We start from the raw sequence: 19,963 nt of genomic DNA on the forward strand, positions 1-19,963 counted from the left end.
ATAGTTGAATACAAAGTTTTCATCAACCTCACTTTGAGCACATTTTGATCAGGCAATCCAGGTGACGTCTTCGCGTTTTTTAAGACCCCACCCAGCCCAACCGGAAGACAACAGATTTTTCATCCTTTTCATACGATGCTAATTTTCGACTGAAACATCTGAGCACTGACATTATTCATTAAATTAATAAAATGCCCTTATTTGATGGTTTGGGAAGCGGAGGAGAGAAGACTGCCATCGTCATTGACTTAGGAGCAGCATACACAAAGTGAGTATCAGCCGTTAGCACCCCTTGTTAACAGAGCCAATAGCATATTATGCTAGCGTATATATTTGTATTTCTTACCTTACTTTTTTAATTGTGTTTCGGCACTAATGGCCTATGCACCTCACACACAAACCAACCATGCTGTAGCGTTAGCTTGAAAGCTAATGCTTACTAGACCTGTCAGTGTTTAGCTAGCTTTAGCTAATGTCAAATTAAAGCTAAGATAAAATCCAATAAGTAAACAAAGACAACTGTACTGAACGACAGTTGCATTATAGACAGCTCGGTGCAACATATTTTGAAACTGTACATCAGAATGTCCTGACTTTTTCTGAGTGACTACATGAGGTGTCCTGCTATCACCCTGGAGTGAGATGGATCTATGATACTGGACAGTTTTTGTTTTATTCTCATCTAAAAACAGGGATGATAGCTCATATATGAGACTTCAAAGGTCTTTTATTTTGAAACTGTACATCAGAATATCCTGATTTTTTCTGAGTGACTAGATGGGGTGTCCTGCTATCACCCTGGAGTGAAATGAGTCTTTGATACTGGACAGTTTTTGTTTTATTCTCATCTAAAAACAGGGATGATAGCTCATATATGAGACTTCAAAGGTCTTTTATTTTGAAACTGTACATCAGAATATCCTGATTTTTTCTGAGTGACTAGATGGGGTGTCCTGCTATCACCCTGGAGTGAAATGAGTCTTTGATACTGGACAGTTTTTGTTTTATTCTCATCTAAAAACAGGGATGATAACTCATACAATAGAGATTTCAAAGGTCTTTTATTTTGAAACTCTACATCAGAATGTCCTGATTTTTTCTGAGTGACTAGATGGGATGTCCTGCTATCACCCTGAAGTGAAATGAGTCTTTGATACTGGACAGTTTTTGTTTTATTCTCATCTAAACACAGGGGGATGATTTTTTTTTACTCTACCGTAATGCATAGGATATTCGCGCACCGCAATATCACGTGAGGGCTGGCTTGACTAGGTTTTCCCGAGTGGAGGCTGGCTTGACCGCAGTGACAAAGGTCCTGTCATTTTTCCAATGTGAGGTGAAAACACGGCCCCTTGTTGACAGTTCTTTGAGTGACCTACATTACTTGTAAAGCACTTGGTAGTCTGATGTTAAAAGTCACTTAGCCTATCATTATATGTTACACTAGCAGTGTATATGGCTTTAATGCTAACATCTTGCTAGAATTTTAAAGCAAATGTGTCATAATGAAGAAAACCCGGCCTGAGGCAAGTCACATGAAGATCAAGAGGGCTGTTTTCTACACTTTTCATAATCATGTCTTTGTACACAGTACATTTCTTTCTGTCATCATTTCACACAGAGCCTCACTTTAATTGTATTCAAGATTCAAAGGGTTTATTTGTATTTGCACATTAGCTACACTGTGGTTGTCGGGCAATGGAACTCTTCAGTCTGAGCCTGGATAAGGATATGACTGATAGCATTAATCTTGCTAGTTATTATATTAATTATATATTATTTTATAAAAAAGAATGATAATATTCTCTGCACATCATTCAGAAGCCTGGCTGATAGTTTTCCTCTCCTTGCAGATGCGGCTTTGCAGGGGAAACGGGGCCCAGGTTCATAATTCCGAGCGAGATCCGGAAACCAGGACAGCAGCAGGTGAGACACCGCTGTGAAAGTGAAACATTAGAAAGTATGTTTGAAAATTGCCAACCAGGTGGTAATTTCTCTCTCAATTGCAGGCCATCAAAGTGGTTCAGTACAACATCAACACGGAGGAGCTTTATGTCATTCTCAAAGAGTTCATCCATTTACTGTACTTCAGGTGAGACTCTGCTGCATCAGTGATTCTTTTCAACACATCATTTTATACAGAACATATTTTTGGCTGAAAGAAATATTGGTCCAGTCTCACTAAATAAATGTTTGTGTTTCTATTTGTCTCGTCAGGCACCTGCTAGTAAACCCTCGCGACAGAAGAGTGGTCCTCATCGAGTCCATCCTCTGCCCGTCTCACTTCAGGGAGACGCTCACAAAAGTTTTCTTCAAACAGTTTGAGGTATGGAAATAAAGCTGATCAGTGTTTCATAGAAGCTTAAAATATATTCTATTTCGTTAGAGTTATTTAGTGTTCCAAAATCAAATGTCCACATCAATTTCAATGGTTTAATAATGGTGACAAGTCCTGTAGGAACACACCTATTACAACAACTCTGATCACACATGTTAGATACATTGTGTATTGTCTGTGTGTTAAAGGTGATATTTCATTTTCAGGTCCATACTTCATTTTGTGTTCCTACTTGAACAAGTTGAAATGCATTGAGTTTTTTCTCGTTCTGTCTGTCTGAATGTACTGTACTCACCTCCCTCCGTCTGAAATGTTCTTATTTAGAACTCTTTAAGGGATCCCTCTCTAAAGTCTACTCTGAATAGCTAGCAAATACAATATGACACACCTTCGCAAAGGTTCTAAAGCCATTGGTGGAGATAATCAAATGGCGGCGGTTTTCTAATGAGACTGTATGTGACAAAGGGAAAGGAGGACACATTTGAATGGCTTGCTAAATCCGATGTTTTCTGACCTAAAAAAAGAGTTGTCCTCTTTAACCGTTTTTAGCCTCTTCAGATTCCCAGCCGTATGATCGCAAGGAATGAAAGAGTAACCGTTTCATGACATGTCCCCTCTAACTGTTATTCTTGGCTGGTGTTCTCCAGGTGCCCTCTGTGGTGTTTGCTCCAAGTCACCTCATGGCCGTCATGACTCTGGGCATCAACTCTGCTCTGGTGATGGACTGTGGCCACACAGAGACGCTGGTGCTACCTGTATCCTTTTCCTGTCATTTTGGAGTCTTTCAAATGAATACTGCAACTGTTTTAGGAATTGCATTTATTTTTTATTTTAATAGGAATTAGGATCTCTGTTAGCTCCTTGGTGAGCCAGGACATGTTTAGCCTCCTAGGATGGATGGAAAGGAAGCCAATAGCCACCTACTAGCCTTATATGTTTCCACCTTAACTGTAAACTCAGATTTACGAGTGCACTCCTATTCTGCCTGCCTGGGAGGCTTTGCCTTTGGGAGGGAAAGCCATTCATAAGTAAGTAGCTCCAACAGATTTCAGAATCAGAGTGTGAGACTATATTTTAATTTTATGATTAAAAATCCATTGGCTGTGAAATGTAACCTTTTCTTTTAGATTTGTTTCCCATAACTGCATGTGTCTGTTTCTATTTCAGAGAATTAGAGAGTCTTCTTGTGGAGCAGTGCACTGTGGACTCAGACACCACCACTGGGCAGAGTGTTCCAGTTGCAATTGGTAATCACAGAGAAATGCCATCCACTGTATGCCTTTTTAAAGGAACAAACATGGTACTCTGATACAGACTGCTAATGTGTTAAACTGCAGACAAGTATAATGGCTTTCTCCCATTATGCATCATTTACTATAAATAAGTAGAACATGTTTCTATGTGACATGTTAGTGATTTATCTTGCTCAATTGGTGAATTATACATATGCATATAGTCTATTTTAGAGTTGTCTGGTAAAACTGAATTGTCATGTTAAGCTGTGAGATCTGCAGCAGAGAGAGAGAAGCTACTCATATATGCATCAATAATTAAGACAGATAGCGGGCCGACTCACTTTTCTGGACTGCTGAACCAAATACATTTCTGCTGCATACGGCAGAGGGCTGACATCTCTGTAATCCACCTTGGGGATGATTTCAAGAGAGAAATTAAACTATAGTCCATACATAGTTTCTTCTATTGTCTCTGTCATAGCTGTTGTTTTAAGATACTTGTTCTTTGCTGCAGTGTCAGCTCACAAATTCCCCAAACACTGGCCATTTCTCAATGTCGAGTATACCTGCCTCAGAGCCACTATTTCAAGTATACTACGCCATCAAGTGGCGCTGAATGCTGGGCGTTTAACATGCATTTAAACAGTCCTTCGGCGCCACTCGATGACGTAGTATACTTGAAATAGTGGCTCTGCAGCAGGTTTACTCAACATTGAGAAACGGCCACAGACTCATAAAGCTAACTCTAAAGTGAATTCTGAGAAATGGCTGATTTGTGAATAATCAAAACTAGAAAATGATTCAGTTTCCCTTCATTTATATATATTTTTCATATTTCTTTCAGGGAGCATCTCAGAGGAGACTATGGAGGATATCAAGGGTCGGGTTGATGGAGTTTCTTTCTTTCTTTCCTGTTTAAAATCCGCAAGAGTAATGGATTGAGATTTTAATTATTGCCTTCAAAGACAGCATTCCCAAAAGAAAACGTGGCTGCTTCTTTCCTTACCATCCGGTCACTGGAATACTGATGTGTGTTATATAATGATGCACATTTGTAATAGTAATAACCCATTTGAATGATGTAACTAAAGCTTTCTTCGAATATGCATCTTGTAAATGTTAAATATATTACTGGTTGTTAACATTGCCTAGAGTCATTAAGGATACTGCTCATCCTTAGTGATATATGTTTACATGTTTTAGATGTTATGTCTGCTTATTGATTTTGTTTTGTTTCCTGCAGTCAGAACATGTTTTGTCAGTGACCTGCAGAGAGGCCTGAAGATCCAGGAAGCCAAATTTAACCTGGACGGTACAGCCGAAGTGAGTCATGTGTTTACTATTCTGGGTTTTATACCACTAACCTTAGATGTCCTCAGTCTGTACAAAAGCTTGTATTTAAAAATGCATTGTTGTAGATTTGTTTACTATTCTTTTTTCCGTTTGTAGCGTCCAGCCCATCCTCCAGATGTTGATTATCCTCTGGATGGGGAGAAAATCTTGCACGTCAAAGGATCCATCAGGTACTTCCACAAATGATGCTTTTTCCATTTGTCATTAACTGAGATAAACCTTAATTTATTTTACAATGTCTTACAATATTTGCATATGTTTTGTATTATTATTGTATATGTAACGTTTCACTTTTTCATGGTAGAAGGTCTTTCTGTAAAACTAGATTTACTGGTCTTAATGGGCCTTATTAACAGACGTTTTGGATTTACGGACTATTCTTTTCTTTTACGCACATTATCCGGGACACGTGGACATTTTCTGAACTATATTTGTTTGTACGATGCAAATATATTTGAATATTTAAAACTGCCTTACACCATGCATAGGCACTGATGAAAAGGGCCCGTCTAAGACAACGTAAACACACAGGTTTGAACTAAATGCATAGCATATTTAATTAGATTAATGGTAATATTTAAAATCGATAATTGTTCTATTGCATTCCCAAATGTAATAGTGTCATAGCTTACACTAAAATACAAGAGAGTTAGTTACTCTTACTGGAGTCTCTTTCTATCTCTTTCCTGTACCTTCCATCTGTGGCATGAAACGATTCTCTATAAACAGCTTGTTGTGTTCACGGTGTCTATACATTTTGTCCCTCATCATGTTTCATTTCGTCTTTTCTCCAGGGACTCTCTGATGGAGATCCTGTTTGAACAGGACAATGAGGAGAAGAGCGTGGCCACTCTGATACTTGATGCCCTGGTCAAGGTATTATTTCCTAGCATTTTGAGAACAAGATGTTATGATTATAAGCAGTCACTTACTTACATAAACAACTGTGAACGATTTAAAACATGCCAGCAGAGGCAGTACAATGATAGGGAACAAGTCTGTATTATGACATTGGAGTGTTTAGTGTTTGAAGCTTGTAGTTTTTAATCAGAGGGTCTATTGTGTCTGTCTGCGCTAGAATACTACTTCTTTTAAAGTCCCCCCCCTGCCTGAAACGCCTCGATTGGACTCCTTTGTTTTCCTCTGTAACATAGTGACATCACTATGCAACATTTGCGCTTCCATTGGCTTGCGCTCCAACACATTGTACGTGATAAGCTAAGGGGCGGGACATCTCTAAGCAGTTGGACAATAACAACTGAGCCGACCAGCTAACCGATCAGAGCAGACTGGGCTCTGGTTTCAGACAGAGGGTGAAAAGAGGTGCTGCAGCACAGGCAGTATGAGAAAATTAAAGAGCTTTTTGAACACTATAGCATGTAACATCTTGCTGAAATATACCGAATAATCCTACATCGCCTTCTTCACCTTCTTTTCTGACACGCCTGGAGTTACTTGTATTGTAATATGCTTCACCTCATCTTCCCATGTGGTGAATAGCAGTTTAAAGTAGTTTCTCTGTAATCCCGCTGCTATAACCTTCAGTAAACTCAGCAGGAGGTATGCAGCAACCTAGTTTTGTCCTCCGAGTGCACAGCAGAGGAATTAAATGTACAGTTGTACTCAGTGTGGTTGCTATGGCGACGTACAAATACAGCTATTCCACGAAACAGAGAGCCATTTCGTGGGGATCAAGTCTGCCCCGAACTGCCTGATTAATCTCAGTGGGGTACAGCAAATACATTACACAGCCTCAGATTTAAACTTGAAATCCCAATCTGTGCATTCCTCAGGATTGAATGATAAATCAGTGGGGGCTCCAGACGCCAGAGAAGTCACTTCAGTAATGTAAATGTCCGCTTCAGCTACTTTCATCCATCCCCTTTTGGTTTAGTCGGCAGAAAGTGCTGTCCTGCAGTAAATCTGCTGCTTCCTCCTGCCTCAGCTGTTCTCCTGCTGCACCGCCTCAGGCCTTCTGGACCGCCTCAGGCCTTCTGGGGCCAGTAGACAAAAGCTTCTTTTGTTTTCTTTACATTCTACAGAATCACAAAACAACATTGTTGTGTGTTTGTTCACCACTTTAGAGTCCAACTGCTCCACAAAATGAAAATCTGCCCACAACATTCTAGATCAACAACTGTCTATAAAACTCTATGAATCCGCCTATAACAACATAACGTATTGAGGCTTGCCAACAACATTTTCCGTCCTGAAGAGCCAATATGAATTGTTACCATCAAATCTTTAATAATGTAATACTTTTCCCATGTATCTTGTTGTTTATATTTGTTCAAATGGAGCTGCTATAATATGCAAGATAATATCCCCCTCCAATCTGTCATGTAACAACATGTAAATCTAATTTGGTTATGTGTGCACGTGTTCCCCTGCAGTGCCCCATAGACACGCGTAAGGTGCTCTCGGAGAACCTGGTGGTGATCGGAGGCACGGCCATGCTGCCGGGCTTCCTGCACCGTCTGCTGGCGGAGATACGCCTCCTGGTGGAGAAACCCAAGTACAGCACGGTGCTGGCCAGCAAGAGCCTGCGGATACACGCTCCACCTGCGAAACCCAACTGCACCGCCTGGCTCGGAGGTCAGAAATGTGACTTTATAACCCTTGTGCCCCCCTGCTCTGTCATCCTTAGAGGACAAAAATGTCTGTGTCCAAAATAATAAATAAATAGAAGTAATATTGCATCAGGTTAAATACTTAAGGCAAGGTCCTGATTATCTGTATACGAAAACATTTTAGTCTGTGATTTTTAGGCCTTTTTTTCAAATGTTTTTTGTGCAAGGAACCAGGAAAACGACGTTCAAGCTGGTGGAAAACCAAAAAAGTACAATTTTGAAGCCAAGACTCTAGATTGTAAACTGTATAGAATGCGGGTTTGCATGCTATAATATCTGTGTGATTTAAAATGTTTTTTAATGGCTTTCAATGCAGACAAAAGTGTCTGTATTTGAGCTAATAACATAATATTCGGAAAGGAGGTTGAACTTCTAATATTGGAAAAAACCCTCCAGCATCAGCATACTGAACCAGCATTTATCTCGGCCTAAACATTTATTAGTGGCCCCTCGCTGTGTATTCACGCTGTCTCTGCTCCCCAGGTGCTATCTTCGGAGCGCTGCAGGACGTGCTGGGCAGCAGGTCGGTGTCTCGAGACTACTACATCCAGACGGGCCGCATCCCAGACTGGTGCTGCCTGAGCTCCCCTCCCCCCGAGTCTCTCTACGAAGCGGGGAAGACCCCTCCTCCACTTATGAAGAGAGCCTTCTCCACAGAGAAGTAGAATGTTCTGTAACTCTAATAATGTACTCTCCTTTACTCTACGTCATAGAACAGTTCAATTATCTTCAATTTTACATCTCAACACAAACAGCTCTAGCTTTTTAAATCTCTAGTAGTTACACATACTGTTGGGTGATGCGCTGCTTTCTGACCTGACCAGAAAGAAAACAAGTTGAGATATATGAAAGAAGACACAGTGTTAGAATAAAATAAAATAAACTCCTGTGTTACAAGCAGGCATGTTTTTGGTTTCATTTGAAGTCTCAATGAGCAAGACGCTGAACCTGTCTCACTCTCATTCCACTTTGTTCTGGATTCAGTTGGGAATTAAACTGAAAAACACGTTTATCTGTTCAGCAGAAATGTTTCAGATGATTATGAAACTGAGCTTTAGTCTTTAAAAAATAGTTGCTGAGAAAAGCATGATGTTTGACAAAGTTTGTTTTGACGGTAATGTCCAATGAAGTTTCCCCAAAAAAGTTTCACTTATTTATTATATTGAAGTATAAAGTGGTTGTTGAACTCAATAAAGGCCCTACACAGGTGTTTTGAGTTATTCCAGCTATTAACGGCTTTTCACAATAAAGAGTTAACACATGGTAGTGTAGGGTCAATGTCATCCACACTGACCTGAATTATTAAAATCAACTGTGGGTGTGTCGAACGTAGTTGTTGTTTACAAGTTTCAAAGCATTCTCCAAACAACGCCATTTTGCTCTGTCACCTTTAAAACCAACTATTACAACAAATAAATATTCAGAACTCAATCAGACTTGTTTTTGTCCTCTTTATCATCCGAGACTAACGTATGTTCGATTTCAAACAAATTGAAGCTCCAATATGTTTTAGACAAACAGCTGACCAGTAAGCTATTGTTGTGTGAAGATGGACAATATTCCTATGTCAATAGTGTTGAAACAGTCCGGAGATACCACCTTATGGGATTTTAGCCTTGCAGACCATTTACATGCACCAAACCCATACAACACACTACAGGAAAGGGAAAACCCAAAAAAGCATAATAGTGCCTCTTTAAAGTGGACCTATGATGCTATATTTGAAACATATATTGTAGGGCCATACCTATATAAAACATGTCCGTGAAGTTTTTTTTTCAAAATACCAAACAGATCATGCATTTTAGCCATGCCTCATTTCGCTCTATTTGCTCTTTTCCAGCCCTGTTTTTGCAAGGGCTGATTCTGCTTTTGTGGCAGACTACACTGCCACTTACAGGCCTGGCATATGTACTACAGCGTCTCCAGCGCTTTCGAGCGGTCTCTCATTCCCCTGATAGGTGGAGAGTTGCCCATATAGGCGGAGCACCCCTTTTCTGACGTCAGAGTAATTCAAATAATAATCAGCTCCGTTGCAGCCCCGTTTTTAGAGATTTGGGTACGGAGGAAAAGAGAGAGGGTTGTGTTTTCTGACACTTGGTGAGTTCCCTGACACACCGGGGACACATTCATGTATAAAAGACGTACAAAAGTGCATTTTGCATGATAGGTCACCTTTAAGTCTGTAATGCGTTAACGTCTCCCTTTTATTTTTGCAATTATTGTAACATTCACTTCAAGATCTTTTTTGTTATGTTACTTTGTGTAATTTGTTCCTGATCTACTCTACATTTACCAAGTTGTATCAAAATGCTTCTGCTAAACTTATTCAAGAAACCCCCAAACACACTGTTATTGTGTGTGTGTGCATCCCAGAATGGAGTTGCATCTGTTTGCCCTTCGGGTCAGATTCATCACTTAGAGTTGGTCCGTCTGGTCACTTTGGGCTTGGGAACCAGTAGCATTACCCACAATGCACCTTGAGCCCAAGACTGGCAGAAAGTGTGGGAAATTAGAAAAAAAATTGAATTCTAGGAATAAAAAAATTGTCATAAAAGCTGAGCGGCGGAGAACACAAAAACAAGGTGGAGGTCTGTCTGTTCTGTCTTCTTCACTTACATCACTAAAGGTGAAACAACCAGCATCTATGTATGTTACTTTGAAACATCTTCCTTTACTGTCATTTGTTGGTGAATAATTGTGGCTTCATGTTTAATTTAGTTTTATATTTTTGTTATGGTTGAAAGCTCAAAAACAGATGCATCCTTCATCCCCATATATTGGAGAGATAAATGTGAGCTGTGTTACTCATATGATCGTTGATATTATAGGATTTGGTGCCTACCTTTAGATGTAAGCTAACGTGCGAGCTACCATGTTCAGTCCCACCTGCTGCATCTGCTCCTCCTGAGGGAAACCCCATCCTCCCTCAATGGGGAGTGGGACTGGAGCATCAGTGCGGTTCCCAGAGACAGGAAGCAGCAGCTGTCCGTCTGACCTCTGGCTAGCAGACTGGGAGTCTGAGAGGAGGGGAAAGTCCCCCGGAAAGTGGGCGAGCCCTGCCTATAAGGAGTGTTGACAAGTATTTATTTTTTGCAAGACCAGGAAATCAAAACATTTCACACATCCAAATCTGCCACGATATTCACAGTGTTTATAGTTATCAAGATGAAATCATGACGTTATATGATTGTTTTATGTGTTACCGTGCTGGATTAGGAGATTGTTGTGAAATATTTGACTTCTTAAACCTGTTTTGCAGAATATTTAGTTCCAAAATAAATTGTATATCTTATAGAAGGTGGCATAAACATGGATTTTCCAACATGAGCATCACACCATCACAGCCTGGGAGGAGGGAGAGGAAGATGAGGAGAGAAGAAAGGCGTCATCCATCTTCGTTTTCTCCTCCACAGAGGATATTCTCAACAAACACCAGACCAATTATCCCGTAAATCACACTGGCTGTGAAAACACACCTGAGCCCTTTCTAATAAATGTCCAGGCACCGCTGTGCTTGTAATTTGCGCCCTGCAGAAAAAACAAACAAGGCACCTCTAAGTCATTTTGTGGAAAAATAATCAGGAGCTTTAGAAACCACAAGAAGCCACGTGGTGTATAACAGGAAGGTTACATTTACACAGCAGTTGTTTGGAGCACTCACAGCAGATATAAACTGATGATAACAGATATGTTATCTGCAGTAAACACAGGACAGGGCATAAACATTCTGCTCTTCCTCACAGCATCAATGTTGATAACCTCAGGTCTGCTGCGTCTGTGCCGAGACTAAACAGGCAACACTGTGAGAGTTCAATGCATAAACAAGGCCGAAGAAGAATTGATAAAACTACAAACGAGATCAGAAGCAGGTCCCGAGCTGCTGTGTTGGCAGGTAGCACAGAGATACAGGGAGCTAGTAGGAGTTTTAAAAGCATTTGTATGTTTGCTGCAACATTTTATATTCTGTTATGTATTTGATGTTACTGCTCTTTGCAACCTACAGTTTCATCATGTTGCTGCCCTGTGAGAAGCACGTATAGTATCTCCATGATGATTACTTTTTATCATTAGCCATTACATCAGATTGAACATTAAGCCTTCACTGGGTTTTCTCAGTGTTAAATTATGGTCTGTTATAGATTGATTTGAAAAGTCTGTTTCCTCACTAAGAAATACAACTTTGAGAAAGAATATAATGCAAACTTATTCCAATTTTACCGATTGAATTTGCTGATATTTAATATAGCATTAGAATAAACTAATGGGTGTCTGTGAAATCCTACAACACATTAGCATGGTTTGCTATTAAGTAAACATAGTGAGTTAGCAAGTCTGATCATAAATAGTTTATATGTTTTGCTAAATGGCTTAATATGATGATTATATATAATTATTGTCTATGTATTACGTGTGTGTGTGTGTGTGTGTGTGTGTGTGTGTGTGTGTGTGTGTGTGTGTGTGTGTGTGTGTGTGTGCGTGTGCGTGTGCGTGTGCGTGTGTGTGTTTGTGTTTGTGTGTGAGACAGAGAGAAAGTGAGAGAGTGAAAAAGTGAAAGAGGTGCAGAGGGAGAAAGGGAAGGACGACAGAGCGCACGAGAGAGCTTCTATTTCCTATTGATAATCAGCTGTATGTATTTAAGGGTTTGACGAAGAACCGCTTATTTTTCCTCATTTTAAAGTTCTTTGTGAGCGACTGAAGACGAGAGGGGGCAACTTGTCTTGAAATTATGCAAAGTTTTCTCGGAGTCTCGCACCTTTTATCGGTTATTTTGCTCCAACTGGCACGTGCGCAGGTAGGTCAAACAAAAACAAAACATTCTGTCATGTTAGCTAGCCACCGGAAACTGCAATTTGTAGATGTTTTTAAAACGCATATTTAGCGAAATATTTTCATTTATTTATTATAAAAGTTTTAATTTGAAATGTAATTTATTCCGTGATATTGTACATGCTAAAGCAGAAGTTACGGTTTTCTTTTTTAGGAGAAGACTATGATTCCCTATTAGCACCTCACCTTAAAAAGTGAAGCTAACAGAGTTTTTTCCACTGTGAGAGGTCACATCTGTTCAACACTTGTTTTTTACGCACTATCTGTATATTTGACTGGCTGTGTGGGGCACAGGAAGATAATATCTGCAGGGTTTTGAGATTTGCTATGTTTAGATTACAGTGCCCAGATAATCACAATACTGTATTTATCTAAGGGTTTCATTTGCTCTGTATATAATATATATAAATAATAAACATAATTTATATCAAAATGTGGAATAAAAAAATGAAATAGAATAAAATAATTCTGTTTATGATCGTAAAAAGTTATTGTAAAAATGTGCAATAATAGATTAATTGAAATAAAATAATATACAAAATATTTACAATAAAGATTCAAAGGTTTTTATTGTCATATGCACAGGCTACAGTGTAGAAATGGCAATGAGAATCTTATGGCCTGAGCTCCTCCAACAATGAATCCAGCATATGTAATAAAATAGAAAAATACAAAATAAAAAGTAGTGCAAAAAGTCTATATACATGTAAATAGAATATGATATGTAAAAGAACAGAATATGAAATTAAATAATGTAAATTAAGACAAAATAAAATATGTTTTATTGCCTGAAACGTGCATATAACAACAATACATATTTTAAAATGCATATATTACAATATATGCAGTGGTGTATACATAATAATAAAGATATTAATGCTGATTTGCACAGTTTGAGCTGCTGATGAGTCCAGTGTCAGTCTATGACTCAACACCAGTATAAGATGCAGCTGCTGCATGGAGCAGGGTGAGATAGAGAGGTGAGCTACACTGTATCAGCAGTGCTGGTTATAGGAGACTCTGTAGCCTCAGGTTCTGCTGGTGATGAGATGTAATTCTCCACTTCTCTGGTTCTGCACTAGTGCTCCCTCTTGGTATAACAACATCTGACCCCAGGCAAGACAGATATTCAGTATCACCCGGCAGGGAACCGACTGGATGAGCAATATGTGCTGCAGTTCATGTGAGGAGATTATAAATGAGACTTGTATTGAGTAGCAAGCTGACAGAAAATGATTTTCATGCCCAGTGCAATCCAGAAAGCTTCTCACATGGATTACTGATGCGAGATGAGTAGTAGGTGTAGGAGCATTTGGATGAAATATCGTTTTTAATAATAAATATGTTTCACAATTTATTATTAAAAACTAAATGTCATCCATCCACAACATTTTAGTGTTTGAAGCAACACAGCAATGGCTCAAATGCACCTGGTTAGAATCTAATTAATGTAAAAAACACGGATCCACGTTTTGTATTTCAAAACAGATGGCCTAAATTTAGGGCACAATGTCAGTTTAGAACAAAAAATTGTTTTGCCTCCAGAAACTAAACAAAGCATCTATAATGTAAGATATTGATAACATGTCATTTCCAAATGCAATTTAAACAAATCAGCATCAAGTAAATGACAACATTAGCATTGTGTAATTCACACAATTAGAGGGTGGAAACAAGAACACACATTTCAGTGTTTAGGTTATGTAATAAATGCATGCACATCCATGCTTATTATTCTGTTGTAATGCAACTATTGTTGGGTGAAGGAGTACAGACTCTTTGGCCCAATTACAAAATAACTTTGAGCTAACATAAATATCCCAAAATAAAACCTACTGTTTTCTACGAACCTACAAAGAACTCCCTGTGTGTGACATTTAGGAGATGATTTTCCCATCAGTGTTAACAATGTGAGAGGAAAGCAGGAGACAGGGGTGAGGAGTCAGAAAGAGATTGTTGATATTGAAAAGAAGGTATAGAGCCAAGATCAACGTGTTTTACTGCTTCATTTGGCCTTCAGAAACCAGGACAGTGTGGAGGCTGGGTGGTGAGATCTTCAAGATATCCATGCTGTGTCATGATACTTGACAGTACTGCCTTTGTTTAAACTGTTTATTGTGTGGAAATCTCCCATGAGAAAAGGCTGAAGCTATTCTTCACTGTTATTCTTCTGTGGTTTCCGCTTCTTGTGATAATAACACATCTGGGATTATATCAAATTGAGAAATCAAGTTTGATTGCTGGCTCAGTTTACTGCTTAAACAGTGACACAGTGGTAAACCATGCTGCTCATTGTTTTCACTGGATGGGTTGTGTGTGCACTTCTTTACTCTGCCAGTAGAGGGCGCTCTGCAACTACACAATGACCTACCGCTAATCAACCGATTTATAACATCGTAATTTCTCTTTTATACTAATTTCCAGATTTTCTTTGCACCAAAATGTTTGATATTAATGTAACAGCCTTTACCAAAAAAGAAATGTATATTTGATTTTTACGTTTATTTAATAATTTTTGCAGATTTCCCACCCTCCAGAAGGGGGTCACAGAGGTAAGGCCTATCCCACTTATTGGAGAAGAAGTACTCAGATCTTTTACTTAAAAATAGCAATTGTAAAAAATACTCTGTTAGAAGTGAAATTCCTGCACACAGAAGTTTTCTTAAAGAAAGACAAAACATTTGGCATCAAAATATACTTAAAATACCAAAAATGAAAGTACCCCTTCTGAGTACTCAGAATCATATATATAAAATTACCGGATTGACACATTCATTTGTTCATAGCAGCTGGTAAATGTGCTTATTATGCTAACACATTTATTTACAAGTTGCTCATGATTTCTAAAGCTTTGAGATCAATCAGAATCAGAAAGTTTATTGCGAGGTACTTTTACACATAGCCTACAAGGAATTTGCTTTGGTATCTGGTGGTGCGAACATAAACAATCTAAAAAAAATAAGTTGCAAAGTAGATAAAAAGAAAAAGAAATATATAAGGATAATAAAAAACAAGTATTATTAAGAAACTATTTAGCATTAAAAAAGGATGCTAAAGACAAGTATTTACTTTTGTAAATACTTTTATCCGAATAAGAACAAACAATATTTCTTTCAAATGTGAGTAAAAGTAAATATTTTCAGTCTATGCTACTTTGGTAGCATAGACTGAAAATACTCAGGTATACCTCAAAATGATACTTAGGTACAGAACTTGAATAAATGTAATTGATTACTGGTCACACTGAAGAGGTTTTTCAAACTCTACCAAATAATCAAAGGTTAAACCTGTCCTGCAGTGATGGGGTTCCAGGAGGTGTGGGTGAGGAGCATGTGTCGGCCTATGGAGCAGTTGGTGGACGTGGAGCAGGAGTACCCTGGAGAGGTGGAGTACATCTACATGCCGGCCTGTGTCCCACTTTGGCGCTGCTCTGGTTGCTGTGGGGACGAGAACATGGAGTGCCAGGTTACACTTGAAAGCAACATCACACTGCAGGTATACTGTCTCTCAGAAATACCAGAAATACCTGAATGGGGGTTGAAAATGCACTTTATGTGGATGTGAAATGAATGGCCCTTCTAGTGTTGATTTGTCCTTGAAGTCCTATTATTATTATTATTATTATTATTATTATTATAACATATTATTATGTCCTATTATGTTGATTTCCAGGTTTCATGTGCGTTTTGTGTATCCACTGTGACCTGTTTACATGCTTTAATGTTCAAGAGGTCTTTATTTTTCTCATACTGTCTGTGCTGCATCACCTCTTTTCAGATAAAGAGATAAAAACGAAAAATAAAGTTTAAATATTAAATAATTAAACACAGTAAATGGCTCCAACAGCCCTATATTCCGTTTTCCCTTGTTTTATCTTTCAGGTGATGAGGATTCATCCCATGATATCTATGCACCATGTGGAACTCACCTTTGTGGAGCATCAGAGATGTGAATGCAGGTAATTATTTCCAGTAAGCACCGAATGCAAATTTATATTTTTATACTACAGCTAACTACCATTTGTTGTGTCTTCTCCCTTCTGTTTTAGAGCCCGTCAGAAGCTTCTGAATAATAAAAGGTCAGTAGCTGGGAATTTGTATCTATCAGACTTGAACACGCCAATATCTTCACTGCTCTCTGCTCTGCCTCCACAGCAGTGAGTCTATCAAGAACAGACCCCGCAGGAGGAAACACAAGAAGACAGCAAACGGCTGTGGCAAGTAAGAGATGGATTGTCCTCCTGTGGCGCACACACACACACACACACACACACACACACACACACACACACACACACACACACACACACACACACACACATAAACCCACACTGTTTCACAATGTTTGGACATTTACGGTTACATTTATCACTATTTCCCCCTCACTGTCAGACTTCCAAGGACAGATTAAACAATGTCACAGTGTATTATCTGCTGTGTTAGTCTTCTCTTTGGCAGGCCTGTAATCCACCGCTCGTTTATGATGATAAATGATAATCTGAAGTAGCTGTTAGTTCAAACCAGGGGCTGCCAGTGTAAAGGGTTAGTCTGAAAATCACCGAATTCACATACAAGAAAACAAATTAGGGGATTAGTGAAGAGTAAAGGTATTTTTTTTTAAATCAGGTTACACTTTAAGCCGACGTAATTTAGTCCAAGGCCTACAGTATATAAGACCATCATTGGAAAGTCTGATCTAAGGTGTTTATCTGATTTGAGTTTGGTATTTGTATGTCTGTGTGAACACTAATTAAATAAAGGTCAAAGGGGCAACGTATGTCACAGGGTAATCTCTCTCGCTCCCCTTTAGTGTAAATAAAGGCATTGCCATAAAGAAGGCTTTTAAAGCTGTGGCCAGGTTTGTAGAGCATTATACAGTGGTGCTGTGAAGGTGCACACTCCTAGGGCCTCTTGAAAGATGCTATTAAGTTGATATAGTCATTGTAGGATCCAGGACCCACCACGAGGTGAAAATCAATTTTGAAGCATTTTTGCTTTCTCTCAAAAGTAGAAATACTTTAAATAAGTGCAATTCTAGATGCCGTGGTGGATTTACTTTGTCTAGAATAGAGATATTGTCCGATGAATCAATAAGCTCTTGACTTACCTTTGTGCATGTGGTTACACTTTAAAGACAGACTTGAAAACATAAACCTGTCCTTTAAGCACTCAGTGAAGAGGCTCATTATGAGTAGCATCACTTGTTGCAAGGTCGTAGAAGAACACAAAGTTTACCTTCCTGGGTAATCAGGAACAACGGATGATTTGAAGTAGGTGCTCGATGTAGTGAAAACTAGGTCACCCATCTCCTCTGGTAAGGAGAGGGAGGGGATATGTAATCCTGCAGTTTGAATTTGATCCACCCTCTGAATCAGCCTCCCTTAAAGCTAAATATTTGACTTGAACTTGTTGTTTGGTAAGGTCATGTTTTTTATTTTTTCCTACTATAAATGTTTTATCAACCGTGTTAGAATCTTTGTGGCCATGTTTTTCCTCACCACACAGTATGATGTTCCTTGGCTGCGGTTCCTTTTTTAAACCATAGCTTCATATCATAACCCCCTCCACCCAATCTTGAGTGTCGAATCTCACACACACTTGCAAAGTTTTTAATGTGTTGCAGGGTATTTCAATTGTATGATACCAGTACTGAACTTAAACTGAACTGTATGTAAACCTGAGGAAATAAACAGTGCCTTTAGGTCTTGCTTAACGGCTTCATCCCTGTAATACATTTGAAGGTTAAGGATTTTACTTTGGTGGTCCAGCAGGACATTTTGCCTTTTCACTCCACTGTGAAATGGGACTTTAAACAGATGCTCTATGCACCCATTGGCCCCGGGAATGTGCCCTAGAAGTGTTCTGTAATTCAGCCATGTAAGTGTACAAATCAAGTTTCATGTGTCAAAACAGTGGGGGCTGAGCCAAAGTACATGGGCTTGTCTCCTAACCTGATTCCATTTCCAATTTGGAAGTAGTTGTGAACTTTCAGGAAGCGTATGTGTCAGTTAAAGATTGATGTTTCTTTCTTTCAATGAAGATATTTCATCCAAAAACATCTGTATACAGATAAAAAAAAGACAGCATATTAAAGGACATGACTTTGGAAATGGTGTCTCAACCCAGATTCAAGTATACATCTCTGATTCAATAGGGAAGTATTATTAGAACACAGTTACAAAATCCATTCTCCCTCTCGGGATTAGTAAAGTTTTTCCTATACTGATTTTTTTTATGGAAACCAAAATGTTTTTCTTTTGTATGGCTTCTGCTGAGGAATGTTATGTATAGTAAGAGAAATAAAAAAATGAAACAGGTATTCAAATGTTTAGATCTGGTTGAATGATACGATCCATTTCCTCTGTTCACACTTTCACACAAAGGACAAATCCTGTTAATATTTAATAAACAATCCTTCCGTATTGGTCTCTATTTAGAATTCTGCTGATAAAGGCTCAATTGCAGTAGTAGCTCACAAATGATGTTGCTAAATAACACCAAATGATCTGCTGTTTGCTTGGTTGGAAGTGTTGACGGCATTTGGTGAAGTCTAACTATGTTGGTTTAAGAGGACGCAGATGTATTTTATAGACAGTGTTGTATGTTACTATTTAACTAATTGTGTTGGTTAACTTGTCTTTTCAGGTGCGAGTTCCCTCAAAACAAGATAAATCTTCACTGAACCAAATGCCTGTGCATCGTTTTTGGAGGAGTTTCAAACAGCAGATCATCAATGAATGAGTCATCTCTGACTATTCACCTTCTGTCTAGAAATGTTTCCTGTTATGGTCCATTCATCAAGACTCTGCATCCTTTCCATTACATTTTTTTCTTTTTTGATTAATAATCAAAGCAAACGACCATATCTGCAAAACTCATTTCGCTCTTACTGCTGTTTTTAACAGATCAAAATCAATATTTTAATCGAGTTGCTTTGAGGGAGGTTTTAAAAAATAGACATAAGATACAACAGATGTAGAACAGAGATAATGTGTGTAATGGTGTACGCTTATCAGGGAAAAGATGTAAGCCTCCATCCATACTTACTGATTAACACTTAGATCAATAGCAACATTCACAGAAAGAGAAAATCTTCTTTCATTACTTATTTTGTGCCTTTTTGAAGAGTGACTCCTGCTTTAATAGTTATAACTGAATACAAATACATTGTGTATGTGACTTTCTGTAAAGTGTTGTGGGACATATTGTGAATAAAATACACTCAAAATACAATGAGCCTCTGTGTTATCTATATTTTCATTGGAAACCATTGGGATGTGTAACAGGTGAGGACACTGAGAGCTCTTTCTTGGTCGAAGGCGCATTATTAACCAAGCACAAGGGGTTACTGTTATCCATGGATTTGTATTACATTTACAGCCCTTCAAAAACATGTGAGATGTTAGATGGCACTTGAGTTTCCTCATTTTGTATTTCACACTATAGGATGATCAGGGTTGCCCTGCAGCTTTGTGAAGTCAAGCAATCACAGGAGGGTTTGACCTTTGAGTATGACTTCATCACAGAACCTATTTAGATTGTTTAGCAGAAGCACTTGAGGTTGTCTTGTCTCCCTCG

At 38.7% G+C, this 19,963-nt stretch overlaps 2 protein-coding genes across 3 annotated transcripts; both read left to right on the forward strand.

The window, feature by feature from the left end:
* The first annotated feature begins 98 nt into the window (after nucleotides 1-98).
* On the forward strand, nucleotides 99-8,987 carry actr10 (actin related protein 10). The gene is made up of 13 exons (XM_010788668.1): nucleotides 99-268; nucleotides 1,854-1,926; nucleotides 2,010-2,092; nucleotides 2,218-2,326; nucleotides 2,986-3,093; nucleotides 3,299-3,366; nucleotides 3,506-3,585; nucleotides 4,418-4,453; nucleotides 4,817-4,896; nucleotides 5,023-5,096; nucleotides 5,721-5,802; nucleotides 7,320-7,521; nucleotides 8,040-8,987. The coding sequence occupies exons 1-13, from the start codon at nucleotides 192-194 to the stop codon at nucleotides 8,219-8,221; spliced, it is 1,254 nt and encodes a 417-aa protein (XP_010786970.1). The 5' UTR covers nucleotides 99-191; the 3' UTR covers nucleotides 8,222-8,987.
* Nucleotides 8,988-12,106: 3,119 nt separating this feature from the next.
* Nucleotides 12,107-19,618, forward strand: LOC104960600 (vascular endothelial growth factor A-like). 2 transcript variants are annotated; one of them, XM_010788680.1, is made up of 7 exons: nucleotides 12,107-12,351; nucleotides 14,908-14,938; nucleotides 15,685-15,881; nucleotides 16,268-16,344; nucleotides 16,435-16,464; nucleotides 16,541-16,606; nucleotides 19,031-19,618. In XM_010788680.1, exons 1-7 carry the CDS (start codon nucleotides 12,286-12,288, stop codon nucleotides 19,065-19,067), a joined length of 504 nt encoding a protein of 167 aa, XP_010786982.1. In that variant the 5' UTR covers nucleotides 12,107-12,285; the 3' UTR covers nucleotides 19,068-19,618. The 2 variants fall into 2 exon arrangements, with proteins under 2 accessions (XP_010786982.1, XP_010786990.1); XM_010788688.1 differs by having other exon boundaries at nucleotides 12,110-12,351; nucleotides 16,544-16,606.
* Nucleotides 19,619-19,963: the final 345 nt, after the last annotated feature.

The sequence above is a fragment of the Notothenia coriiceps genome, unplaced genomic scaffold (assembly GCF_000735185.1).
Source record: "Notothenia coriiceps isolate Sejong01 unplaced genomic scaffold, NC01 NC01_scaffold00001411, whole genome shotgun sequence".
NCBI lineage: Eukaryota > Metazoa > Chordata > Actinopteri > Perciformes > Nototheniidae > Notothenia > Notothenia coriiceps.

Coding starts and splice junctions, on each gene's coding strand:
- LOC104960600 (XM_010788680.1), top strand. CDS start 12,286: ATGCAAAGTTTTCTCGGAGTCTCGCACCTTTTATCGGTTATTTTGCTC. Junction 15,882..16,267: donor AAAGCAACATCACACTGCAG/GTATACTGTCTC, acceptor TTTATCTTTCAG/GTGATGAGGATTCATCCCAT. Junction 16,607..19,030: donor ACAGCAAACGGCTGTGGCAA/GTAAGAGATGGA, acceptor TTGTCTTTTCAG/GTGCGAGTTCCCTCAAAACA.
- actr10 (XM_010788668.1), top strand. CDS start 192: ATGCCCTTATTTGATGGTTTGGGAAGCGGAGGAGAGAAGACTGCCATC. Junction 2,093..2,217: donor ATCCATTTACTGTACTTCAG/GTGAGACTCTGC, acceptor TTGTCTCGTCAG/GCACCTGCTAGTAAACCCTC. Junction 3,094..3,298: donor CAGAGACGCTGGTGCTACCT/GTATCCTTTTCC, acceptor CTGTAAACTCAG/ATTTACGAGTGCACTCCTAT.